Genomic DNA, 26,973 nt, shown 5'->3' on the forward strand with positions numbered 1-26,973 from the left:
TTTTGAGATGTATATTATTTCTGGGAGCATGCCCGTACATTCAAGCACCTACCCGTCTACCATCATATCCAGTTTATCGTGGTTCGGATAATGACTGCGATAAGCTCGGTCGATTCCTAGCAATTACTTTCACATGAGGATACATGTGTCTGATGCGACTCCGAATAACTCCAAGAACGTTCGAAGCATTATTCAACATTAAGTATTTCATTGGGTGTATTCATACAATATCCACACCGGCAAACGGCCCATTCCGCCTACCCCTATTTTTGCCCAACCAACTCCTATCATCAAATATTGTTCGTCGATTACCGTATGAAGGCTGTATGTGATATATGTACTTCCATAGCTTTGAGCTCTCCTCAGGTTTAGGCAGGAGGAACCGGGGCAGGAGCCTCGGTCGAGCTCCCCTGTTGAAGACCGGGAGAAGGGGGGAGGAAGAGGGGAAGGTAGGTAACGATTAGGGACATCACTAATTACAAAAGTTAGCTTCGCTGTGCTGCGTGGGTGGCGGCATTATTGGGGGTTGAACGTACATGACATGCCCACGGCAAAGTATCCGGGGGAAGAGTTGCTCTTCTTGGTCTCTTCAGACTCTCCAAGCCAGGACTGGAGGGAGAAAGCAACAGCGGCCCTAGAGTTGAGGCGTCATGTTAGATCATGCTGAAATGTCGTGTGCGCAAAGAGATGCGACAAAGTGCTGCGGGAAAGGACAGTTGCTCACCATCCAACATAGCGGTTGCGCATGAAGATAGCCGCCATTGGTAGAGTGGAGGAGAGAGTTGAGGCAAGCTCGGGATTGTCCCCCTTGCTGGCGGGTTCTTGAAAGGGGACAACTATTCCATCGCGAAACACATATCAGCACTAGTTGGGTCCTGTTCTTCAATTGCACCAAGTGCTTGGCTCTGATGGGGATATACGTACTCAAGTCCGGTCTGCGGGCATCTTTGGTTGAGGCCATTGTGAATAATTTGTATGGCTGACCTTTGCGCAACTGGGACAGCTAGCTGGTGACGATGTTGATGCGATCAGGTACAGAGAGACGTGTTTGGAGTAGCGTGCGCTGGAGATTGATTACGTGAACCCAGACCCCCAGCCGATCTCTCGCTGGGAGTGGCTCCACAGTTAGAGATCCAGCTGGGGCGGGCTTTGCGCTAAAAGACACCCCCACTATTCACTTGCTCCGTTGTCAACGGATATTGGAGAACTCAAGTCTTTCGGATGCGAGGGGCGAACAACCACCACCCTCATTCCATTTCCAGGTTCCGTTACGATAATCATGGAAATGGAAATGTGACCCTTCCCCCCCCCTCCCCACGTTGACAGATGCTGTCCTCTGGCAGCGCTGCAGCTCAACGAGGAAGGTCAGACGACACCCGACTGGAACCTGGAATTTGGAAAGACTTCCCGTCAATATCAGACTGGCGGACTTCAACAACGGCGGCCAAATCCTAAACCGGCTGCTCAATCAAGATCCCTCATATTTGTCCGAGAATTCAGCATCAGCTCCAGGCGAGACCAGGCGAACGTCCTGATTCGGCAGCACACAGGTGCCGTTTCTTATCATGACTAATATAGCAGAACGGGCGGAACGGTATCTCGCCCGCGATCTGTAGCATCGGAGAGTTGATCAGCACTTGCTTGTCTCTCACAGAAGGTTGCACAGAAATCATAAACGTGTAGGGTGTACCCCACCATGATGCATACGATATTGTTGGACATCCATGGACTCGCCTTCGCACCTAACGCACGCAAGAGCAAACACGCCGTGGGCGAAATACGAGAGGGGTTTTTTTTTTTTTTGATAGCAGTAAACACCTCTCTGTTCGACCGATGGGGGTAAGCAGCCTCGCAGCTGCAGGCTGGCAGCTCCGTCGGGCTCCCCCGTGCAAAGTGATGGGGGTGGTGGTCATCCTCGTGCTGGAGATATGTAATTGGAGCAGCGTAATCGTAACACAGCCGACACTGGACGGTGCCCGTGGAAGGGACCTGTGAGGACACCCTTGCAGAGGCCCCACCAACTGTCCAACTGCCCGCAACCCACAATCCGCAACCCGCAGCAGCGCTTCAGGCCAGTGAGCAGCACAGGCGCACGCCATTGCCCAGCGCTACACTACGTTAGGCCGGTCGTGCTTCCGGGACCCGACCTCCTGTCCCACGACGACGAACATGATTGCCAACCTCAGCTCACATCTTTCCTGTGCTCCTCCAACACCCACCTCTCATCTGTTCTCACTCTGCACACCTGGACAGACAAACACGAACTTGAACTCCTCCACCACCTTTTGGCACGCGACCGGCGACAACCTTCCTCGCCTACCCAAGGGAAGTCGGCCACATCCAACCTAGTTCCAGCTTCTCCCGAAGCCGCCCGCTGCCCCATTCGTCCATCAGATCCCGGGCAGGGGCCAGGCTCCGACCGACATCCCAGCCTACCCGTCCGAGATATCTGATCGCCGACCGACGGAGAACGTCCATCTTTGACCTCACCTTCACCCAACACCACCAACATCGAACGGACATGGCGCAAGTGCTGGTCCTCACGAGATGACCTCCCGGCCCCCACTGGGCGTCCAGCAGCGACAGCCCCAGCAGCATTCGCTGGCCGGGCCAGGTTTGTCGCAACGGCCGGCAGCGCATCAGCGCGCCCTCTCACAGCAGCAGCAGTTCCTGCCACCGTCACCCATACGAAAAGAGACAGGTTCGTTCGAATTCACTCCGCCAGATTATAACGATGGCGCAAACACGAGGTATCCGGGCCAGCGCCGCGGCGGTTCGCGCCTCAAGCTCGAGCTGTCGCACGAGTCCCTCGAGTCCATTACCCATACCGGCATCATCGAGTCGCCCAACGCCATCGACTCCTCGAAACCCTTCACTCCCTCTCGCATGATGCTCCCTACCGACTCCTCCGACCTGGGCGACATGAGCCCACACTTTTCCCATCTCCCGACCGTCGATCTGGACGCCCCTTTGCCCATGCCCCAGCGCCGGTTACGAATCACGCTTCCCCGTCGCGACCCCCCACCGATACCTTCTACCACGACAAGAAAAGACGTGCCGCCGAAGCCATACCAAGTCGAGGTACCATCTGCTGCTCCGCGCTACTATACACATGGCAAAGTCGAAGCCCGGCCACGAAAAGGAGGCGCCGCTTCTACAGCGGGACATCTGGCTCCTCCTCCGTCGATTGGCTATGCAGACTTCTATCCCTGGATGGGAAATCATCCAGAGGATCAGTTTTCCGAAAATGTTATTCGACAGGGCCACTTTGACAAGCCAGCGTTCAACCCCGATACGCAGTCGGGCAAGTACGCCATATTCCCGTCGATGAAAGGGGCAAACAGTTCGCTCCATACACTCTCCGCCATATTTACCGCCGCTCTGGGAGCAAGAAGAAACAACGGCCAGATCGCGTCTCATTCGACCTTTAGGTACCCGCCTCGAGTGACGGTTACCGACACAAAGAGGGAATTATGGCTGAAGGATCTTGCCAATCCTGCTTCCTCCCTTCGAAGGCTTGCTCGAACCATCCCCCATGGCCTCCGAAACCAGGCCTTGCTCGAACAGTGCTTGAACAAGAGGATTCCGTTTGAGCGCGCGGTGTGGTTGATACAATGTGTCGGTGCGAACGAGCTACGGACCTGCAAGCGGAAGGGCGTTAGTCTCGCCCAATCTTTCGCTGCTGAAGTCCGTTGGATTAAGGACTGGACGGTCTCCGTGCAGAAGTTCGTTGAAAATGTGCTCTTCTCCTTTGACGACAAGGACTGGAAAGCCAGGGTCCAGTACGTGGTTCTTCTGGCTACACACCTATACGAGCAATATTTGCTTGATCGGGAGACGTACATGGAGTGGCTTGTCTCCAGTTTCGAAAACAGCAATCAGAATCGGCTTCCCATGTGGATGCTCATCACCGAGATATATTGGAAAGATTTACTCAAGCTCAGGAGATATGGACGGAGACTGGTCACCGCTCTTATTAGTCATCATCAGCTGGTGAGTGGCTTTGGCCTGATATATTGCAAGACGCAGCCTCCTAATCGTGATATAGGTCTTCAACCATCCGGACAGAGACATATTGCAACCGCTGCTTTCAAAAACAACAACACTGCTCAATACACTGATACTAAGCAGTCCGGAAAACTTCGTATCGCCTTCTGTTTGGTCAAAATATCGAGACACGATCAAAGCATGCTTGCCAGTTGGTGATACAGAACGGCATGACGCCTTCGCAGCTATTGGGTCTCGAAACGAGCAGCTCATGGCATCTGGAAACAGATCACAGCCGGCCGCCCGCCACATATTAGTGCAGTGGTTGGACAGGAACACTCAGGCACCCATGTCGGAAGAAGGGCCTGCGAATTCTTGGAACATTTCCAAGGACAAATCTGCGCTGGCAAGGGCCCTGCTGGAGTGGTGCACTTCGCTTTACCGCCCAGGAAAAACGAAAGTCTACATCGCCGGTCAGCTGTTGCAACACTGGAGCATGCTGGGCTTGGACGTCACCACCGAAATCTTGGATTTTTTAGATGCTGACCCTTGTGCGCAAAAGGAGCGCAAAGACCACCTCTATCATCTTGTCTGCGAGCTTGTTCGCTCCAAGGACTTCTCTGTGCCGCGTTACATCCAATGGCTCAGCGCAAGGGGAGGTATAACTAATCCTGAGGATATTCTGCCTGATGGACCGGCATCCACGCGACTTCTTGCAGAGATTCCTCCTTTCGGCCTGTCGAGCGAGCAGAGGAATCTTAGAAGTGGAATGCTTCGACGTGCCTCGTTCAGCGTGGACGATGAAGCACGAGACGCAGAAATGGCTCTAAAGTTAGTGAGGCAGTCCCTAGGCCTCCCCCTGGATCCAGCAGACCCCATCCGGCAGCGAAAACCACGAAGTATCAATAAAATCAGCCAGCAAATACAAACCGCCAGTCGAGCGCTCAAGGCAGAAATCGGTCGCTGGCTCCGGGATAGTGTGGCTTCCACATATGGTGGAAAGGACAAGACAGGGAGCGGTGGCCCTGGAGCATCGCCGACGTTATTTGGCAGCATTCGACAAATCCTCGAAGCTGCTGAGGATTTGTCCATGCTTGCAGACGTTCTGAGATCGCTCATCTCCAACGCTTGCGTAGAGGTACTGGCCGCCATAGCGAACACGGTCAACCGACACTTCTTCATCTTCTCGGCTTTGGGTGTCTCCAAAGGACTTTTCAACGACTTGAGCAAAAAGCTCAGGGCTGTCTATCTGGAGCAGGGACCTGGAGCCCGACCACTGTTGGTCTCACTCGTCTCCCTAGCCCCAAGAATACCTGGGATGGACGAGCTGGCCACACAACTCAGGAAAGATTTGGCACTTAGCAGTCGTCAAAATCCCGTGGACGCCTGTTCGCCTGTTTCGGACAATATGATTGCTCGGCTGCAGGATGATAGCAACGACTTGCACGAGGAGATCGAGAAGCTGCTGGCTGCCAGCACAAGCGTGGACAGGAAAATTATGGAGAACCTGTTCCAGACCATCATCCAGAGGCTACATCAAAGCTGGGGAGAGTCAGCCGACAAGCAACGGGTATGCAGTGTCCTCCTTGCTCGGTTGCGTGTTTTTGACATGCCGCTCTTTGATGCCCTTATGGCAAAGTGGATTGCCTACCTGCGGACTCTGACCAATCGGCCCTCTATCGATCGCATCTTTCCTCTCCTGGTCTCGAACGGATGCCTAACGATGCCGACGATACTCGCATCAACATCAGACTCGTCTACACCGACACCAATCACACGCGTCCCAACAGGCGGAGCCAGCTGGCCCCAGATTGTCCAGATCACCTACCGAACAAGATACATGCAGGAGGCGCTCAAACTGCTGATGAACCCGCTGCGGCCTGATTATGACCTGATCACGCCCGAGGAGATCTACCGCTTCACCAACCTTCAAGAGCAGGTTCTGAGGGAGAACCCCAAAGATATGCTTGCTCTCATTGGCTCAGCCATGGCCGAGTACTCCTTCGCGCGAGCTCAAAACGATACTCTGGGCCTTCCGCTCGATGACCCCATCATACAGGAACGTCTCTCGACACTGATCAAGCTCTTGGTGTTGAAAGACGCTGCTGGCGTTGGTCGTGCGTTGGCCGCCTGGGCAGCCAGAAGCCCAGATGGTTATGTTGGCAGTTGGATCGACAATATGACGACTAAACTCCTCCTTCCGTCGGCTGATAGACACACCCACATCACCTTTGACCAAATCCTGGAGCTCACCAACGAGTTTACCTGGCCCTTTTGTCACCTCCAGCTCTTCCTCCAAACCTCGACGCCTCCAACTGACCAGAGCAATAACCAACAAGCACCTGCAGCCGATAGGCAGCCGTCTACACTCGACTCCTTGACCAGCGCCATGGACAGGGCAATCGACAAGAAGAATCTGACCTGGGTGGGGATTGTGCTTTCGCTAAACGTGGAAGTGGTCCAGCAGCTCAAGGGCAGAGCCCAAAGCCGCTTCCTCGGGCTGATCCCATCTCCCCGGGAACCCCTTCCGGTCAACACAGCCGGTCCCGTACCGGAACAGTCGCTCCAAATGGCCGAGAACTTGCTATCTGTCATTGAAGCCCTCATGAGGGGCAGCCCACCCGGGGCAAGACAGCCGCAGCTTCCGCCAGAGGTTGTCATCAAGCTATCTGACCTCTGGGAGCTCGTCGCCAACCCGGAGCTGGACCTCTCGGCCAAACAGCAGATCATCACGCGGTGGCTGCCGCTGCTCCTAAACTTCATCACGTTGCACACCCAGGCTTTTGACGCGAGCAAGGCCTCTAGTGACATTCGCGCGCGACTGCTGGTTGTCTGCGCGGGTCTGATGCAGGAATTGGACGCGCTGCACGGACCGGGTGCTCATACTAGGGGGCTGGCGGCCAGGGTGTTTGACTTGGGGTGTGTGCTGAGTGATAATTTGCCCGAGGAGCAAAGGGGGCAGTGTGTGAGAGCGTTGTTCGGGACGGGGAGTGGCAATGGTGGGGGGGATGGGAGGTTGAGGTATTTGTTGAGCTGGGCGGGGAGTGGGAGCAATGGGTGTGAGGGGATTTGGGTTAGTGTTAGGAACGGGGGAGGCAGGTGGCGATGGGGGGGCAGCAGCAGGGACAGGTGATGAAGGATGGGGTTGGCTTTGCGGTTGAGAAGTTGGCAGTTCGGGGGTTATGGAGTGGGACGACGACGGCGACGCCGGGGGTGGTGGTGGGGGGGAACAATGGGGACAACAGCAGCAACAACAGCAGCAGACTGTTGCTGGTATTGGGGGAGGGGAGAGGTTGACGCCGTTTGGGATGAGGAAGTGGGATATTGTTCATGTCCCTACTGGGGCGGTGGTGGAGAATGATACGGGGTTGGATTTGTCGCTTTTTGAGGCGAGGGGGCAGAAGGTTTGGCCTGCTAAACAGTTGTAGTGGGGGGTTGAAAGGGAAGGATATACTATACCCAATCGTGTTTTGCTCTTTTGTTCATGTTTGTTTAGGTAGTTGGGGGGGGGGAGAACGGGGAATGTGTTTTTGCAAAGTCCTACTTTTCCTGGCATGTTCTGCATGGTTGGGCGAGAGAGGATAGAAGATTATCTGGACGGGATGGAAGGTTGTGTTCAGGATTGTTTAAGATAGGATGATGAAGAGGGAGAGATATGATGGAAAGCACGAGATTCTTCTTCAACATAGCGCCGTGTATAGCAGCAAAACAAGAGGTTTGTTTCTAGTGTAGTGGAGTCTTTTGATTTGGCGGGGTTTTTTTCTTGTTCTTTTTTGACATAATATGGGCGGTTTATAGATATTCTTGGCGGAAAGGATTGGTTTGCCATTGCTTGTTTGGTTGTGTAAAGGATTATGGAATGCGTGTATGTTGGTGTGTTGTGTTCAGAGAGATTATCCGGGTATGGAAAGGGCTGGTTAAGGGCTGGTTATGATAATGAAAGATGGATACCTTGCATAGCGAATGTTATGGACAATGGAAAGTTTGAGCTTTGTCTCGAGTTGTTGGATTGGGGCAGGATAGTGTAGTCTATGTGGTTGTGCGAGTGCCTGGATGACCGAGTCTTCTTGGCTAGACACAAGGAAGACTACCTCCGGGGCAGGAAAGTTCATGTCATAGTTGCCAGCTTGATGGGAAGGCAAAAAGTACACTATAACCAAGTTATTGGACCTGGTTAGGCAGAGAGGTAATTCTGATCATTGGGTTCATCTGTTGGGCTAGAAGTAAGTAGGCGGTCATGTAGGTATGCCTCAGCGTCACCTTGCTTTGGAGTATAACCTGGCCGTACTTAATCTCACCAAGTTTCTTTGTTGTCCGCGTCTTCGAGCCACATGACGGGGTTTGTGTGTTATCTCCAGAGAGAACATAATGTATAGAGTGCCTTCACCTTTAGCAGCAAACAAGATAACAACAAGAGGCATTCCTCTTTTGAAATACTCTATTCTTATACCATAAGCTTCAAGTTCTTCTACTAGATTTGCATTTGCTCTTTACAATTCCATTTTTCTCCACTCAAAGATGACAGCTCTATGCATTGAACTCGTATCAATTATTGGAAAGCACCTACCTTCACCCAAAGCTAGTTGCTCTTCCTGGCTTGCACCACTTACAACTACAAAGTCAACATTTTGCTACACTTAAGTATCAGTGGAGCAACTCAGAGTTACTTTACCAGAAACGCGATTCAGAGCAAGGCTCAAGGTAAGGGGGGCTCTCGCATCGCCAGTAATAAACTCGAACCCGCCAACAAAACCCGCCCTAACCCGCCCCTTGTCCCGTCCTTCCCGCGCCCCCCTTGTGCTGGTCCTTGTTTTCTCACATGTTGATGTCAGAACTTGCATTCTTCAACCCTGAAGCAGACAATATTTCCCATGTACCGCATCGCTTCGATTGTCAAGCAAAAACCTTACTGTTTAGGTTACATGTCAACAGAAGAAGATACCTCAGCCAAAGTCTACAGACGTCGATTTTCCCACCAGGACAGCCTCATTTTCCCCCAGTCTACATACCCTACCATTCAGTCTCCATCTCCTCAAGGTATGTAAGCAAGTAGGTAGCATACCCGTAGCTACGCCCTACCCCTACCTCCCCCCCACCTTCCCGCCCCCTGCCCCTGACATATCGCTGACCCGCCTTCTTGCATATCCAAAGCCCACACCGCCGTTACGGCGAAGGATTCTATATGGACAGGGGTAGGTGTGCGGATTAGCATATCAAGAGCAACCACGATGACAAACATCAAGTTCAAAAAGCTGATGAGCTGGTCAGCAGCTCCGTTGTATTCATGCAGGTGGGGAGGGATGTTTGGATGTTGACGTGGTGGACTTTGTGAGGACTCGGGGTTTTGCCTGCTTAAGCTAGGTGGGAACAGCCAGCTGTTGTTGAGGTTGTGTTTGTTTACCTACCTTTGTTGTGCTGGTACGGATGTGTGAGTTGTTTCCCTGATGCTAGTGTGCTGGCCGGCCCCTAGGCTGATAGTCGAGACTCGATGGGGTATATGGTACATCGTTACAAAGCAAGCCGGGGTTTTTCTCGATCGCAAGAACGTCCAGCAGGTGCATGATGCTGTTTGAAGGTTCTTAGAATTCTTAGTAGTCACTCGGTCTCGTTCAGTAATAGATAGGTACCGTCGAGAGAGCAGACAATCTGCTTTGGAACAGTCCCTTCAAAAATGACATCACAGAAAGGGTCCAGAGTTCATCGTAGAAAAAAAAAAGGAACTCGACCTTGCATATCGATTGTGAAACGACCCTGAATATTCTCCTTCATCGCCCCAGAATTTCCTTCTGACAAACCAGGCGGCATGAGGAACAGGTACCTTTTTGTGCATTCAACGAGTTCTGGGCACGTCGAGGATTGTTTGCCTACCTACAGCGATAGGTAAGATGGACTGCACCCTTGAGAGAGGACAGCCACACCTACCTAGGTGGTAGAAGTCATAATAGCAGCCCGGTATATGGGTCCAACCTACTCTGGCTGCAAGGACAATAGAGATAAGTCATGTAGGATGGATGGAAAAGGACAAAAAGAAACAGATGAGCCCGATCCCTCTCCGCGCCGCAATTTGCCATTTGATCCCATCCTATCACCTTTTGCCTTTCCCAAACCCGCAAACCGATGAGCAAAACCTGATCTGAATATCCAAACCTACAGCCTGAGAGCACTCTGGTCATCCGATCCAGGCTCCGGAAACCTCAACCCATCGATCTCAAGATAATACCTCCCCCCCCAAAAATACGAGAGTTTTGTATTATTTTTTTCTTGCGGTGTGTGTTTGTGTGAGATGTAAGATGAAATCTGCAGCATGTATGTATGTCTGGCCATGAGAAAAGGCCGATATAAAAAAGATGCAAACTGACGTTGACAAGAGACAAGCACTCACCTTCGAAAATGCAGTGGAATCTTCGGCCCCTGACATATATCATCAAACGCTGAGGCTACAGGTATATGCGTTTTAGCCATCGAAACTTTTTATGAGACTCTTTCCCCCCCTGGGATGGATTGATAATCAGTGAGTAAAGAAAAATAAAAAAGGCGAGAGACATCATCTTCTTCGTCTCAGTAATGTCCAAGACATTTAGAGACAACCACATCCCCGAACCGGCCGATACGGCACCCAGCAAAAAAAAAAAAAAAACACGTTTTTCTTCCTGACCGTTCGTTCTTGCCAATTCTCTGGGCCTTTCAGTTTTTTTTTTTTTTTTTTTTTTTTTTTTTTGTATTTTTTTTGTATATGTTTTTTTTGCTTTTCCTCAGAGAGAAACAGTGGCGTTTTGTTTCTTGGAAGGGGGAAAAGCAAGTGTTTGGTGATACAAGATGACGATGAAGAGAGCTGTGCTGTAGTAAGCCTTTCAGTTTAAAAGTAAACCAAGACATTACGGTGCTTCCAATGTCTTCAAAGCTGACCCCCTCCCCACGAGGTTGCCGATCGTTCCCCCCAAGAAGCCGAATATGTGTGGCGTTCTGTTCGGGCAGCATGGTCACGGTGAGAGAAAACCTTCACCGCAGCTTTGGGAATTTTTGTCCCCCCTCCCCTGCCCCCGCCCCCTTCCGTGCGTTTCGTGTGTGGCTTGTCAGAATGATTCAATCAGACAGACCCTGAGTTTTGTCCTCCCCTCATAAACGTGTCACTTGTATCACAGGCCGGTCTTCTTTGTACACAGTACTTGTGTCGAAACAGGTCCGGATTCACGAGAAGGAGAGGGTATGGCAGAAAATACAATCAAAAAATAGAATAAAAAGAAGGCTGGCTCTACACGCATATTATAGGTAAGTAATGTATGTATGGCCTCGGATAGCTGCATTCTCCTCCCCTGCCACACCGGGCCTCATGCTGTTGTTTCTAACCGGTCGGTGAGGCTGCTAGTTCCTCTTTCCTATCTTCATCACGGTGAGCACATCGATTGGCTGACACAAGAAAAAGTCGACAGCCCAATACAAGCCACACAACGGAAGCACGCATCCCCCCCATCCTGTTGCCGGTTTCTCAACTGGAAATTGTAACGAGGACGTCATGTGCCCCCAGCGGTGGATGACTCTCAAATCTTGAGGGGAGGGGGGAGGGGGGGGGGGCAATCGCCAAAGGTTCAAAAGTCTACCATGACTTCCATCTTTTCAAGGTATCATGGAGGTTGATAAAGTATTTCCCCCATTATCAGAATCTTATCAAGCCCACACCGTCCCTGTCACCTACACCCGCTCCCGACGGTGGTATTCTACAAGGGATGCTGCTGCGGGATATGGCAGGGAAAAGCGTGTGGTGTAACCACATCCAGTGGCTATCCTTGACCAAACAACAGCAACGCAAACAAGGCCTGAAAGCTTCCTCAGCCAAGCATAGATACCATAAGGCTGGAGGGTTCCCACGATAGTCTTTAAAAAAACATGGTGTACATCGATACTGCCTGTACCTACAGTCCCATATCGACCCTCAATAGTTTTGACATCACCATCCCAAATGAACTCCAATCTTGGCAAAATCGACCACTCCCTCCTCAGATTACGGAGCATTTTCGGCTCTCCTACCGAAAGGGAAGAATGTGATTTATCCGTAACGAGCAAGTTGTTATTTTTTTTTTTCAAGATGAGTTTGGGCCAGAAATAGAAGAGGCTGGCTTTCTCATAAACTCACAAAATAACACCGTATCATCCATCCATCATGCGGTTCCCGCAGATTGATGACCCAGCCCCAAAGTAGCGCACTGACTGTGATGTAGCTCTGAGTTCATGCCTCTGGCTGATTGAGGGAGAGGTTGGCCCACTGCAGTGAAATGAAGTCTTTCTTGGAGTTGCTTTTTTTCTTTGTCTTTATGACTGATCAAAACTGTGTTGCCTGGAGTAGTTGTCCATCATCTCCAATAAACGAGAGATGTCTGCTGGCGGTTGTTGCACCTATGTCGAAAGCATAATGTTTCTTGAAAGGGCCAAGCGAAGCGCTCTCGGCGAGCTCCCGCTGGACCATGCAGGTTGGCGACAGGGGGCCTGGTATGTGCATGATACCGGGGGTGCCTTGAGAACAACGACATATCTTTTTGAATTTCACCTGAAAATCCGAACGGATATACAAGAACCAACTCGAATTGTGGATAACCTTTACCTCATTATTTGAGACATACTTCGGATAATAATCTTCGTTGGCGTCGAGGACGGGCAAAGCTCTCGTCGTGTACGGATATGGTCTACTGCGCTTTGGGCTTGAAGAAACGGGTTGACCAGGAGTGGAAGAAGTTTCCGGAAAACCAGGTTCGCTTGCTTGCTGGGGAACTGTGCTAGGGTAATGAAAGGGGCATGGGGCGCGTCCCAGCTCACATCCTTCGAGATCTCAGCGCGGGTCAGCACTGAACCCGGTGTGTGACGAGGAACATTCAGCACACACAACAGGGCGGCCGCCCACACTTTTCCGTGGTTGAGGTGAGGGGAAGACTCGTCCACATCACCGGGGCGTGCCCCCAGATCTGCGCGCGTGATATCTCAATGCTGTGAGTGAGGAAAGATAGGTGACGAGACGCTTAGCTTCCGATTGATGGACATGATCACTGGGTGGGGCATGTTTGAGTTCCGGGTATGACCGCTCTCATTGGGCCATATTCTTGTCTTCTGAGGGAGAGGCCATCCTTCGAGAATGTCGACTTGACTTCCCGCTCTGCTTGGCGTCATGGTTTGCCTCTGCTCTGCATTGCTGTCGCTGCCGGTGACAGTGCCAGGATAATTAGTGTCGACAACTTGGGAATTAGCGCCGCTTTTCCAGGGTTTTGCAACTTGTGAAGAGCACGTCGTCCTTTCAAGATTCTCGGGAGTCGGGAGCGAGTCGGGACGAGGGCCAGGTACCGCTGTCCTTGAAGTTCTTGACAGGATCCTAAGCCAGGGACAAGAAGGGTCCAACAAGGATGGCGGCGGGGAGGAAACATTCTGTTCCTGTAACGTTTTCTTGACTGCCGAGATACTTGGTGATAATTGCTTACAGCATGGTAGCCAGCTGAAAGGTTATTCTTGGGAGTCTCCTGTTTCGTTTCCAGTGACTGTTCAATTAATGCAAGAGAGGGACGAGATGGGTGTGGCTTGATCGGCCCTACTTGCGTAAAGCTCGCGGTGCTGATTGGGCAAAGCAGGCGCACCAGCCACTGGTTCCCTCAACAGGCTCAGTTTCGTCATTTCTTCAGCGTCTCATTTCCCAAGTCCCAAACTGATGGGACCATCACGTTAGACGTAGCAAAACCTAACCGCTTTCTGACTGGTCGGTTGCTGAGTTGGCTCACCGTGAAAAGAGAGATCCGATATGTGTTCACCGCTCGAGAAATTGCTTCGCTGTTCATCATCAATGAGGAGCTAGGCCGAGACCAGGGATGCACCGCAACGTATCCGAGAGTCCACTTCGCCGTAAATGTATTGGTAGGTCGGTAAGGTGGGCGGCGGGTAGCGGTGGACGGGATATGGACCGCGGAGCTTCCGGAAGCCTGCCGGCTGTCCACCGAGAAAAAAACTGCAACTCACAGCTTCACTTTTTTCCACGTAATTTCTTCTGAGGCCGCGGCTGCGTTTCCGCGCCTAGTTTGCACCAAGTGCTCCGTAGCTGTTGAATATCGCTCGTGTTGAGCCATCTCCTGAGCACCCAGTTTTTCTGTCGACGAACGGCACAGCGTTTCCCCCCTCCATTCTCGGCTTCGCTGCAGCGGGAGGCGTGCATTATCATAAGACCCCCCCCCCCTCCCCACCATCACTCTCTGTGCGTCCCGCTGCAGCACAACTGAGCCATTTCGAAAGTGCGCCCCAAGCGCCTTGCATCTCTGCAAGAGGGATGTGCATGTCGCAAACCACATCTCTGGTGATGGACAATGTGCTCGCATGCTTTTCCCTCATCCAGGTATGCCCGTATTGACCCTATCTTTGCGCTATCACCAAGAGCCGCTTGTCATGCGCATTGCTCTGCTGTTTCGATCATGTTTCCAGTGGAAGCCGAGCGTCTGATTGGTTGGGCTGGAGGATCAGATCAGATGGCAGCCAGTTGACCGCTCCCCGACCAGAAATAGGCAGGTTGATGACTTTTCCAGTCCGCGGAGCAAAGCCGGGCAATAGTTCAGTTCCTGGCACGCCAATCCCATCCATCCAGTCACCGTTCCCTCGGCGCGGGAAATAACCTGGGACTTCTCTGGGCTGTCTGTCTTGTCTGTCTGTCTTCTCCAGGTCGCTCTGCGTATCATCCAGTCCTGGGTGAATTGCTCTTTATTATTCCACCAACCGCGGTGTGCTGGTTGATGTCGGCCACCGTGGTTGTTTTATATCCAGTCACTTTTATGTACTTTGTCTTGACCGTCGAGACAAGCTCTTGTTGCCGGACCTCCTCCCTGCCCTCCCTGCCCTCCCTGCCCTCCCTGCCCACATCAACCCGTCCAACCCGTCCCCTCGGTTCTGTGCTAAAATCCCACTCGAACCCCCCCTGCGCAGAAGAAGCCGAAGCAGCCACCAAGCCCCCCCCTCGACACACCCAATTACCACATAATCTTCCCTGCCTCCCCCAATTTTTAACCTTGTGTACTTTTTCCCCCTCCCGCCAGATCCCAGACGGCGACCAGGGCTGTCGTCGAATGCAAGGACCGCGAGACCGGGCTTGCACAAGAGACGTCTCCAAGAACCCGAAGAAGCTCACCCCCCTAGCTTTCTGCCCCTGGTGACCACCCCTCACCACCCCATCATTGCAAGGATTCTCAGGGCACCCACGGCACCCAAGCTTCCCCCCTCGTCCCTCTCCACCCGTCTGGGCAGCCCATCTGCAACCGGCCCAACGGTCGAGAGACAACCTCATCCTTGCCCCTGCAGTCCGTCTGTTTTTCACAATTCCCATCTTCAACCTCTCGATCACAGTTCGCAGCCTGTTTGAACGCACTACCTACCTTCGTATATTTTTTTTTGAGGGGGGGTTTTTGGCTGCTTTTGATCATTATCATCATTACCATTTGAGAGTCACATATCCGCGAGCTAGCTCAGCTCAACCTCAAACGTGTCATTCCTAAGCCTTACCTAGACAGCTTTCAAGAACAACACCGCTCAAGTTGCTGGGTCAAAACAGTATCTTTACTTACTAACCGCAACATATATATCATATATCTCTACCTCTGTTAGTTGTGCAACTGTCTGTTTATTCTCGTTTGCTCTTGCCTTGTGAGGGCCTCATTCGACATGCTGCCAGTGTGCCGCAAGCCATTGTCAAACGCCGCTTGCTTGGACGGGCGAAGAGCTGATCGGATATAGACTCGGAGCTTTTTTTCTCCCCGATCGCGTCCTCGTGCTCACAGCTTGATTTCTTTTCTCTGGTCAGTCCATCTCTTTCATCCTCTCCCTCACCGAGGTGTGTGTCGGTGTAGCATCGCGGCCTCACTATTCCCCCTGTCAACATCCTCCAATCTTCCCCAAATCCTATCCAAAATTCCCGACCAGGCCGCTTCACGTGTCTGCGTGCAGCAGCGTGTCTTGTCTCCCCCCCACACACAGACCCCTGCATGGGTGATGACCCAAGTACCACGAAAAATAAAAGCAATTCAGCGCCTTGACGGCGGCGCTCGCCCTCTTGTCGAAAAGAACCAAGGCTTGCTTGCAGGTAGCAAACCTGCGCTTACCACATTTCGCAAAAGCAAACAGTTTTTCTTTCTTTCTTTCTTTCTTCACGTTGTCATCACTCTCACCTGCCTACCTTACATACATGTGGGCGCGACTGGGAATTACCTAACACATTGCCATACTCGACCGTTTTCCCACCGTTGCACCTTTCGCGTCCCACGCCACTGAATCCACAGGGACGGAACACCCAGAAAACGCTTGGTTGACAATACGAAGGGGAGTAGCAAACTACCGGTGTGTACTGCGTGTTTCGTTTCGTTTCTTTTTTACACCTTTGTCATCAGCCATCGCCTTGTGTTTCCCCGAGCCCATATCTGTGCATACCTACAAAAGACGTCGCGTGTTGAATGGCGAGTGACGGCATGTCGATTTCACCCTTTCGGATCTCTTACTGCAGGGTCTTCTTCAGTCGCTTCTGTCTCCTCTCCTCGTGGTGTCGAGGTTGGCAGGCGTGGGAAGTGTGGCCGTTAATCTGAGACCTTGCACCTCGCGCTAAGCAGTTTGTGCTGATTTTTGACTGCGGTGTAACCCAGTGGCCGACGCGCATTTCTTCCCACCATCATCCCTGTTCAAATAGCAAGGTCCTGTCCAACAGGCCCCCCTTTCATCCGAACTTTTTCAAAGACGCACACCTTCAAACCATCTCCTTGCGCGCGCGTTCCTAATACCATATCCAAAGGCCTTGTCAACCTTCGAGGTAAATTTGAGATCCGGCCGCGCCACCATCTCGACAGGAGCAACAGGCTCGAATACTTGTCTTGCGTCGCGCGCATCGCACAACACCGCAAGCTGCCGTTTGCATTGCAGAGGTGAGTTCATCGCAATACTCTCGGGTCTCCCCCATCAGCCAGAAAACCCTCCAACGACTAGGACATGCCCTGGACCGACCGAGCTCTGGATCACCACGTCCAGCCTATGTGTGTGTGTGTGTGTGTGTGTGTGTGCGGTTGTCGACATTCAAGATGACGATGCTGCCGCCCAGGGCATGGGTGCGATTCGACATGGGCTTCAATACAATTGCATCGTTGCATATGGCTAACCTCTTTGTTGAAAGGCATCCCGTTTCTCTTTTCCAAGGCAAGTTGATCTTGTGGCCGGTCCCATGTCTTCCATGCGCGCATCGGCTTGATGCTGCATCCTCGATCCCGCCAAGTGGTGTCACAAACATCACCATCGCCGACCATCTATCAACTTTCACCCGAAGGCTCAGAACATTGTCGATGGTTCCTGCCATCCGATTTTGTCGACCTTGCTGTCACTGCACGCGCTGCCGTATTGCATCATAGCATATGCTCCTTGCAGCATGGGCCTGGTCTATCCCTTCCTACAGCTGCAACGCATCGAGTCTCCTTCCATTGGATTATACGTTGACATATTCGCGGACGACGAGGCTAACAAGGCGGCAGGCGTTGCAGATCCATCGGTTCGAAAGGGACGGACGTGAGCAAGCAAGAGCAACCGCGACTTACAAGCAGCTGCAAAGGGTACGTCTTTGTGAGCCGGTGGGTTTTTCTTTTTATAAAGTCAAGCACGTGGTTCAAGCACCTCAACGGTCTGAACCCGAGTGACTGGATTTGGTGGCCCGTTAGACGTCGCTTCCCCCAGCCCTTTTTTTTCCCACAACGTACACACCGTCCAACCGAAAAAGCTACCAAGCGACTGGACTTCTGGGAAACGAGGTCTAACTTTGCGCTACGCGACGTTCAGAACGCGTTATCAGGGAAATTCTATTTCGGGACATTTTCGAGGTAATAGCCAAGGTACGTGCATATCACTTTTCCCCATCACCTCAGGCAGCATCCGTCGCACTTGTCGGCCATGTTTGTTCACGGCAAATCATATTGGGCGTGCTCTGGTGCACCACCCGTTCGGAAATCGTACCAGGGTCTGGTGTCACACTCAGCGCGATCCCGTTTCAATCTCGGCAATGTTCCACCCTAGTCCCCCTTCTGTCCTTGCATGAAGCGTTGGGAAATTTTGCTACATGCGAGACCCCTTGGCTTTTGCTGCTTTTTATTTCGTTTTATATTGGTATCTTCAGGCCCAAGGGGCGCGGTGCGTTCGGATCGAGACTAACTTGCTGGCCTGTTTTTCACCATTTCTTCTAGAACGCCGCACTGCCGACCGCCTTTCACAATCTCAAGCCCATCCTTGCCAGCAGCGCGTTTGGCCTGCACCTACTAAAAACCTCGACCTTTTCCCCAGAACATCGTGTGCTTCCCCGGCCGAACAAACAAGACCGCACGCACCGATCCCAAGACCGCACTATCGTGGTAACGGCGCCGAATTTATCTGTGAGTAGATCTCCATTGCATCCGTCTCCCGAACCTCTATCCGCGCCTTTCTCGTGTCATGGCCAGCCACGGTCGCGTCGTTCACGGCAAGCCAGGCGGGTGCACGGGTCCCTGGCCACACAACCTGGTTTACTTGTCGCCAGTTTGGCAGGCGTTCCTGGCAGACGATCAACCCAGGTCCGCTGTGTGTTCCACAACCAGCGAGGTCATCGCGACACACGCACACAGAGAGAGAGTCGACTTGGACTAACATCTCTCCCTCCCCACAGAGAAACCCTTACAGCACTTTGAAGACGAGCATACCCTATGGGACTGATGAAGATGGCTCAGCACCGGCAGGCGCCCAGCCACTTCAAGGAAGAGCCCGGTCATGACTCGGTGAGTGCCACTTTTTTCAATCTCTGTTCGCCAATCCACCCACCACCGAGAGTGCCGCATGCGCGCTTGCCTGCTGTTAGGTAATGTCAAGCGACAGTTGTCCTCAGCGCGGCATTTACTACGTGATCTCCACCGTCGAGCATTTTCAATAGTCGCCCGATTTTACGTTTCCTTCTCAGAGTGCGATATCAATATCCAAACAACAAAAAAAACAAAAAAGACGCCTTTGTCCGTCGATGTAGGCGCGTCGTTGATTTCCTTGGCCAATCGAGTCGGGGTCGAGTTGTTCCAGAAAACGGCTGTGCCTGTCGCAAGCCTGACTTGGAGAAGATGAGTGGTCAGGGTTGTGTGGGAATTGCAGGGGCCCTCCTGTTTCACCACCAGCCAGGGCGTCGGTAGTATGCAACAGGGGCTTGTGCCGGCGTGCGTAGTGCGCATTTGGCCTGGACGAGATGCGCCATCAGCACCTTTTTGTGCCATACCCTCACAGTACATCAACACCATCCTATTCCTTTTCCACTATCCGACCTCTCCAAATTGGCAGGTGTGGTTGCTGGCTGTTGGCCTGAGCATGCCGCGCCGGCATTGGGTTCAACGGTGCAACTCAATTCATAGCCTACGACAAGTGACAGCTGTCCATGGAGGCCAGCGTTTGGCTTGCATGATATAGTGTGTCAGCGGTCTGGGTTCCCCAGAGTGGCGGACCGAACAGGTCATGGCCACTGTTTCCCAACGGCGGTGTGGCTGGGATGCTGGCGCCGTACCGATGGCCTTCCCCTGTACCCCAAACCTTACCCGTCCCCCCCCAAATCACCCAAGACGTCGCAAATGCCGTATCAAAAGATCAGGGCAAAAAGAAACGGATCGAGCGATCGCGGCGCTTCACATGGAAATCTCATGTCGGACCTGGATGGTGGCCCATTCACCGGAGTCAGGTGTGCACGCTGACGACACTCGTGCGACGGTCTCGCCATGTCCATGGTACCTCTGCTGTGTACTCGGTACATGCGCTGGGTGTTCTAGAGTCGTGGTTGGAGTCAGTCGCACCGTTGGCAAGTGGGGTTTTGGAGGCAACTCACCGTGTCCTGTGGGGCTTTCTCTCAAGCGTGTGTGGTGGAGCCACCCGCTGAGTGGTTCCGCGCAGAGTGGGAGGGAGACAGGGACAACACGTTCCGCAGCACCCTCCCCCGGTGTGCCTCCGGCCAGGGTCCACACATGGGCGCAAGTTTTCTCGGAAGCATGACCTCGCTGTCTCGGCTGCAGCAAAGAAAGCTGCTGCAAATGTCATCCCAAATGACGGGACTGCGAGGTATCTCGTACCTCAGTCCGGGCATGCGTTCTGTGTCCTGCGCGGGTGCTGTGTCCCATCAGCGAGTTGCTGTGATGCCCCATGCCCAGCCCCTCCGGTGCTTGCAGGCGAATCCGATGCGCAGCCCTCTGGGCTTCCCAAAGAGCGGTACGTATCGGCGACCTGCTGCGGGACTTCCATGTTCCATTGGAGTACCGTGTTCTCGAGTGGGAGAAGAGAGCCGGCCTGCCAGTGCAGGGATTGGCCCAGGAGCCCGCTGGGGACCCGCATGGGCACACCCACACCTCACCGCCCCTTGTCCTTGCCCCAGATGATGAAAGCGCACACACAGAAGACACGCAGAAAAGACAGAACACACGCAGAGACGGGCCTGCCAGGAAAACGAGAGCAAACCACACACTGAGCTTGCCCTTTCAGTGGCTAGCTCCGGCCTGCCAGTCCCGGTTGGGCAATAGTCATGACCCTCGGCTCTGCAGGCGTTCCGCCATTGGCCATTTCATCTAAAAATGCAGTCGTCCCCCCCTGCCCGCGTTTCTTTCAAGCCCTTGTCCTACCACACAACCAGAGAATTCCTTTCCTTCACTCTTGTCAGGTTCAGGGCTTTGAGGCTTCTCTTCGGTCTTCTCAGCCCCCGGTCTGGTCAGCGAGACAGAGGACGTTGAATCCCAAGCATCATTATCATTGTTGTTGCCCCCTGTTCAATCTCATCATTCTCGACCTTCTCCTGGTCCGGAGCCCCATCTTCCCATTCTCCTCTTGGCCGTCCCCAGTCGGTACATAATACAGCCATCCCCACAAAATAGCGACTCCCTTCTACACCTTCATCTCTAATCGACCATCTCCTCTGTGGCCACGCCGCAGCACTGCATATCTGGTTAGTAGCCATCACGATCCCCCCTTTGCTCCCCTCCATGCGGTGTTATCTTGATGGAATGCCACCATGCCATTGAGAGAACACCCAGGTGGCAATCTCGAAACCTCGGGAGGTGATTCCGAGCATTTGCTGCTCCACTAGGTGGGTAGCATTGGCCTCCCTGGCTCCTCACAGTCGGTTTGGATGCCGGATGATGGGAGCCCTGTCGTACTATACAAATCCCACCCCAAATCCCCGAGGCTAACCCGCCTCGTCCGTGGATCCCTCGTCCTTTTTTTTTTCCAGGGGACCGACACATCTTCCCGGCTGCCCAGACCTTGCACGCGGTTCAGGTTGAGAAAAAAGAGCACAACATTCCCAGACGCGTCTGCGGCGCTCCAGAACACACACACACACATGGTCTTTTTTTCGTCTAGCAAGCAACCCTGTACCGTGAAGACTAATGGTTGTCTCCTCTATGCAGCATCACACCCACCATCAACAACAACAGGGTCCTGTTCCTCCTCATCTGCAGCATTCTCGCCCCTCTAGCATTGTTCATCAACAGCATCACAATCAAGCCCCAGCGCAGCAACAGCAATCCCACTCGAGCGCGTATTCGTCCGGCCACTCGGTCTATCAACCGCAGTCTCAGGCAAGCAACGCTCAAGAACATTCGCTGTCGTACTACGGACACCAGCCGAGCCCGTACAGCACGCCGGGTGCGACTAGCGGGTACACTTCCGCAGGTGGGTGAAAATTTCTCGTGGGTTTGGAACTTCAACCCCAAACTCAAAACCACACGCTCGACAAACTGGCTAACGTCGACTTGTAGACACCGGAGACATGATGGCTGCAACCATGCCGAGACCACCGTATCCCCCAATGTCATCCTACCACACTCCTCAGTCCAACTCGCCCGCCTCGGTAGCATCGCCATCAGGTCATGATCAGCAGAGAAGCATGTATGGACAGCCTCCTTCGCAATTACACCAGCAGTCAATGTACTATGGCGGGCCTCAGCAACAGTACTCGTCCATGTCGGCGCAGACTGCTTCTTCCCCGTACGCTCAACACCCGCAGCAATCACACCAGTCTATGGCCTCTCAACCGAGCATGATGATGTCTCACACGGCTCCTCAGCACCAGATGAGCCACCACACTTCACAGCACTCGCAGGCCGGCATGACGGTCAGCCCTCGGCCTGGAAAGATTGAGACTCATGGTCTCACTAACCGGATACCTGGACCCTCTGCTCCCGTCTCCATCGGTAGCGCCTCATCCACTGGTCCTCAGAATGGTGCTCCTCTTACCGCGCCAACTGGCGGAGCTGCTGGCGTGAATCCCAACGCTGCCCCCGGACCTATCCCCGCCACCACGCCCCTTGTGGTCAGGCAAGATACCAACGGAGTACAGTGGATTGCGTTCGAGTACTCTCGTGACAGAGTCAAAATGGAGTACACGATTCGCTGCGACGTGGAATCGGTGAACCAGGATGAGCTGTCGGCCGAGTTCAAGACGGAGAACTGCGTGTATCCGCGCGCTTGCTGCCCCAAGGACCAATACCGCGGAAACCGCCTTGTGTACGAGACCGAGTGCAACTCTGTGGGCTGGGCTTTGGCCCAACTCAACCCGCCTCTCCGCGGCAAGAGAGGTCTGATTCAGCGGGCTGTTGACAGCTGGCGCAACAGCAACCAGGACCCGAGACTCAGAAGTCGTCGCGTCCGACGAATGGCCAAGATGAACACGCGCAACAGCAAGGCTGGTTCAACGACACCGCATGCCACCCACATTGGTACCCCAACCGGCCCAGGGATGCCCACCCCAACGGGCATGGGAGCGAGCGGCAACCCGGCGATCGGCAAGCCCGGCATGGGCGGCATGAACTCGTCGATTCACCACCACCACGGCCAGCAGGATGGGAGTGCCCAGGGGGGAGATGAAGTCGGTATGTTTCACCAGATGGCCTGAAGCGCGCGCGTTTGTTCGTGATTAAGTGTGATACCTCTTCAAACCGCTTTGCCTTGCTCGTGTTTCTTTTTTGTTCTGTCGGTTACTGTTGCGTTATTGGGTTTTTCCATCTTTTTTACAGGGAGTTTCTAGTCGTTTTGTTTTTCCTTTTTTACCTGTTATATACCGGCTCGGCGACATTACAAAATCTCGAGCACAACGCATCTGGGGCAACCACAGGAACCTGGTACAAAAGAAAGATCTGTACATTACACTAGTTGCGCGTTTGCTGTTGTTGTTGTTGTTAGTTTTGTTTTTGCTGGTTTTCGGTCGTCGTCGTTTTTTCGTCGTCTGGCTGCTGGCACTGCACCATCACAGCATTCGCTTTGTTCACACATATCAACCAGCACCTTTTTTCATCACACACACTATACACACACACAACACACACATGTCAATTGCCTCACACTCTGAGCAAAACGGAGTGCCCTATCTGATGGGGCTTTGAAAACCTGTTCTGTACAAGAACGAAAAAGCACCCCCCTTGTTTGTATCCCTGCTTCTCGTTTGGAGGGTTCGCGAGTTCTTGCTGCTGTTTTCGTGGTTTGGGAAGCATCACACTTACCATGATCTGACGCGTGTCGTTTTTGATACGTGGCAGCACGTATTCTCTCCTCCCTCTCTTCTCTCTGCCTTCTCCGCGAGGGGGTTGATTGAGGGGAGGGGAGAGCAAGTCATTATGTCATTGGTTGAGAACGTGTTTCACTAACGGATTTATTTTCCCATGTCTTATAGGCGACGGAGATTCCTACATGGACGAGCAACAGCATCACCACCATCATCAACCCCCGACCCAGGCTGGATCTGCCTCGGGGTCCGAAGACCGTCCTTCTCAGGTTTTCACCGGCTACGGCTCCTACAACGGCGCGCCCACCCACGCTGGCTCGTCCAACTCGATGTCGATTCACGACCAGCTGAGCGGCTCGCCTCATGCCAGTGGCGGCGGCGGCGCGATTGCGGCTCGCAGGATGAGCGCCGGGCGTGATCCCCGGGATGACGAGCCCGAGGATTTGTTCCCCGATATCCCCGAGGCCAAGAAGCGCAAGTTTATTCTGGTCGAGGACTCCGACAGGCAGAGCCGCCTCCGGGTGCGCGTCACGCTGGACGGCGTGGACACACGCGAGATTCCCGATAGCTTCCGCAAGAGCAGCAGTGTTTATCCCAGGTCGTACTTCCCCCGGGAGATGCAGAGCCCGCCCCCGAGCGCGACGGGAAGCAAGTTTTTCTTGGACGACGCGAGTGATCATGACGGTAACGAGGACGATGGGACGACTGATACCGAGGGTCGCCGTGCTGGTCGCGGCGCCAGAAGCAGAGGTCGGACCATGGTCAAGGTTCCCATGGGCGAGGGCCAGGAAGGGGAGGTGGCCATTCCGAGGATGAGGAAGGGTTTTAGGGGGAAGGAGGTGAGGCTGAATGATTTGGGGTATCGGATGGCCTGGTTGCAGAGTAGGGTGTTTGCAGGGAGGACGGTGTTTTTGCAGCGAGCTTGTAAGTTTTTTTCTTTTTTTCTTTTTTTCTTTTTTGCTGGCGAAGATTATGTACTGACATGTCGGTAGTGGACTGCTACAGAAACAAGACCCGAAGCGCCATGGAGTCGGTCATGCAAGACGTCAAGACGGCGGCGCCGCATTACGAGACGCGAGTCGGCAAGAGAAAGTGGAACGATCGGATGCGCGGGGGGGAGAAGAAGGAGGACGATTAGTTTATGTCTTCCACCTTGCGCGACGTCTCTTTTTCTTGCGGAGCCACTTTCATGGACAACGACGACGACCTTTATGAGCATGAGCAATGAGCATGTGAGCTGGCCGTCTTTCTCCTGGCAGCACATCCAAAAGTTCACGACTCTCTTGCAGAAGAGGAAAAAAAAGCATCGGCATCAATCAGCATTCGTCTTGTTGAGCGGGATATTGTCAAAGTTTGTTTGGCTTGTTTTTTTTTTTTTTTAAGTTTCTGAAGTTTTGGCATTGGCATTGGGGGCATTTCATGTGGTGTGGGGAGGGGAAGGGGGAAAAAATGGGGATGGGTTGGTGGCATTTGTGTTTTACAAGTTTTTGTCGTTTGGGTGTGTTTTTTTTTGGGGGAGGATGGAGTTGTTGTTGTTGTTGTTGTTGTTGTTGTTGTTGTTGTTGTTATGATGATGTTGTTGGTATACGAAGAGACAAAAACATGGCGTATAGTTGTACCTAGATAGATGTATGTAGTGAAGGGCGGGGGGGAAAGGGGACGTGGTTGTGTAAGAAAAGTACTTGGGGTGTGTCAGAGTGTTTGTGGGTAGACAAAAAAAAATACATAAAAGTTAAATTGCAGGTCTGTTGGTTGTTGTTATTCTGTGTCGTGTGGTGGTTCGGGATTTGGGTGGTGATGTGAAGAGGGGTGTGTATGTGTATGTATGTGTGTGTGTGTGTGAGAGAGAGAGAGAGAGAGAGAGAGAGAGAGTTGGAGCCCTTTCTCTGTGGTCGGGGGAACGTGACGGAGGTCCGGAGTGCCCTTGTTGAACCCGACTTTCCTCTGTTATTCTTGCATCCCATCTCTGGTTTTCTATATCTTTCCCACTCGTTTCTATCCAGAGTAGATATCATCCCAAAATGGCCTCCCAACAACCACCACCACCACCACCAGCAGCAGCACAGCAAAGCGAATCCCTCCGCCTCACCCCCCACGACACCTCTCCAGAACAACCCCAGCAACAGCAAAACAAACCCCCTTTCTCCTCTGCCAGAGATCTGCTGGAGTACCTCTACGAAGACGTAACCCGCCTCTCCCAGATCGCCACAGAGAACTGCGTCCTCCACCCGGCAGACGACTCCCTGCCCCCCTGCCTCGGAGTCGCCGCCTGCCAGGCCCACGAGGAGGAGCTGCTCAAGACAACGAGGGGGACGCTAAAGATGAGGGTGGAGAGCATCACGCTCAGCTCCTCACACGAGTTTGGGTGCGTGATGGGCAAGTTTGAGCTCGGGGGCGGAGAGGTGAGAGAGACGTTTTGTGGGGTTTGGAGGTTTGAGATGGGTACGACGGATGGGGAGGAGGTGAGGGCGGTGGAGCATTGGGAAAATCTGACTCCGGAGGGAAGGAGGAGGGTGGCTGAGTGGGTTGCGGGTGGGTTGAAAAACTGAGGGAGTGGTGAGGAAAATAGCATGTTCCAAGTAAGGTGATATATCAACACAGGGGGCATCATCACACGGGTCAGAAACTCAACTAACTATTCGTATGCTTATCAAAAAAAGGAAAAAAGAGAGATGAGAAAATGTACATGTTCAAGCTCATCATGTATGCAAAACCCCAAAACCCCCTCCACATCACACACAACCTATATATCCCACCAACCCCCACCTAAACATACTCCTTGCCCTTCCTCTTCCTACTCTTCCCCAAACCACCACTCCATCCCCCTCCATGTCCTCCTCCTCCCCCTCTTCAACCTCCCCATCTTCTCCAACCACTCCCTATACCAGCTAACCTCTCCCTGATCCAACCCCCCCTCAATACACACCACCAACCACAGCAGCCTTCACCCCCAGCTCCCTCCGCAACCCCTCCCACTCCCCCCTCTGCGCCTCGAGCAATCTCTTCCTCTCCCACATCTGCCACTGAAACACCCCACTCAGCTCAAACTCGACAAACTGGCTAAAATCCGCCAGCTCCCTCATCTGCCACTCCGTTACCTCACCCAGATCCACATGCCTCGGCCTCCCGCTCCTTCCCACCTCCACCGACGGCACCCCCAAGATATCAGCGATATTCCTCGCATGCCTCTGCCTCGCGACCGCGACCTGGGCGCGGAACCTGCTGTTCAAAGCAGCAAACTGCGCGACGTGCCGCCTGTGGAGCGAGACAAGTGCTCTGGCCTGATGGGCCGTCAAGGTATTTGCAAAAGAAGAAGACGAAAGGGCAGGGTCGAGGACACCGGCGGTGCCACGGGAGTGGGATGATTGCGGTCTGGGAGGGGGGTATTTAGTCTGCTTAGTTGCCGGCGGAGGAGGGGAGATTCCGGTGTGAAAGAGCGAGGCGGTCAAGGGGTACAGCGTCTG

General features: G+C 53.1%; 5 protein-coding genes across 5 annotated transcripts; 4 read left to right on the plus strand and 1 right to left on the minus strand.

The window, feature by feature from the left end:
• Positions 1-160: 160 nt before the first annotated feature.
• On the minus strand, positions 161-1,298 carry QC764_116940 (uncharacterized protein). The gene is made up of 4 exons (XM_062942948.1): positions 925-1,298; positions 725-836; positions 537-634; positions 161-472 (listed from the first exon to the last, which is right to left on the minus strand). The coding sequence occupies exons 1-4, from the start codon at positions 959-961 to the stop codon at positions 369-371; spliced, it is 351 nt and encodes a 116-aa protein (XP_062805995.1). The 5' UTR covers positions 962-1,298; the 3' UTR covers positions 161-368.
• On the plus strand, positions 1,186-7,120 carry SRB8 (RNA polymerase II mediator complex subunit; the record flags this gene model as incomplete). The annotated part of the gene is made up of 2 exons (XM_062942949.1): positions 1,186-3,993; positions 4,049-7,120. Exons 1-2 carry the CDS (start codon positions 2,548-2,550, stop codon positions 7,118-7,120), a joined length of 4,518 nt encoding a protein of 1,505 aa, XP_062805996.1. The 5' UTR covers positions 1,186-2,547.
• Positions 7,121-8,858: 1,738 nt separating this feature from the next.
• Positions 8,859-9,319, plus strand: QC764_116960 (uncharacterized protein; the record flags this gene model as incomplete). The annotated part of the gene is given in 3 exon segments (XM_062942950.1): positions 8,859-9,024; positions 9,139-9,179; positions 9,197-9,319. 3 exon segments carry the CDS (start codon positions 8,859-8,861, stop codon positions 9,317-9,319), a joined length of 330 nt encoding a protein of 109 aa, XP_062805997.1.
• An 11,891-nt stretch (positions 9,320-21,210) lies between these two features.
• QC764_116970 (uncharacterized protein) lies at positions 21,211-24,647 on the plus strand (the record flags this gene model as incomplete). The annotated part of the gene is made up of 4 exons (XM_062942951.1): positions 21,211-21,681; positions 21,768-22,880; positions 23,678-24,433; positions 24,502-24,647. The coding sequence occupies exons 1-4, from the start codon at positions 21,396-21,398 to the stop codon at positions 24,645-24,647; spliced, it is 2,301 nt and encodes a 766-aa protein (XP_062805998.1). The 5' UTR covers positions 21,211-21,395.
• An 883-nt stretch (positions 24,648-25,530) lies between these two features.
• QC764_116985 (uncharacterized protein) lies at positions 25,531-26,874 on the plus strand (the record flags this gene model as incomplete). The annotated part of the gene is made up of 2 exons (XM_062942952.1): positions 25,531-26,030; positions 26,451-26,874. The coding sequence occupies 2 exons, from the start codon at positions 25,531-25,533 to the stop codon at positions 26,872-26,874; spliced, it is 924 nt and encodes a 307-aa protein (XP_062805999.1).
• Positions 26,875-26,973: the final 99 nt, after the last annotated feature.

The sequence above is a fragment of the Podospora pseudoanserina genome, chromosome 1 (assembly GCF_035222485.1).
Source record: "Podospora pseudoanserina strain CBS 124.78 chromosome 1, whole genome shotgun sequence".
Taxonomy (NCBI): domain Eukaryota; kingdom Fungi; phylum Ascomycota; class Sordariomycetes; order Sordariales; family Podosporaceae; genus Podospora; species Podospora pseudoanserina.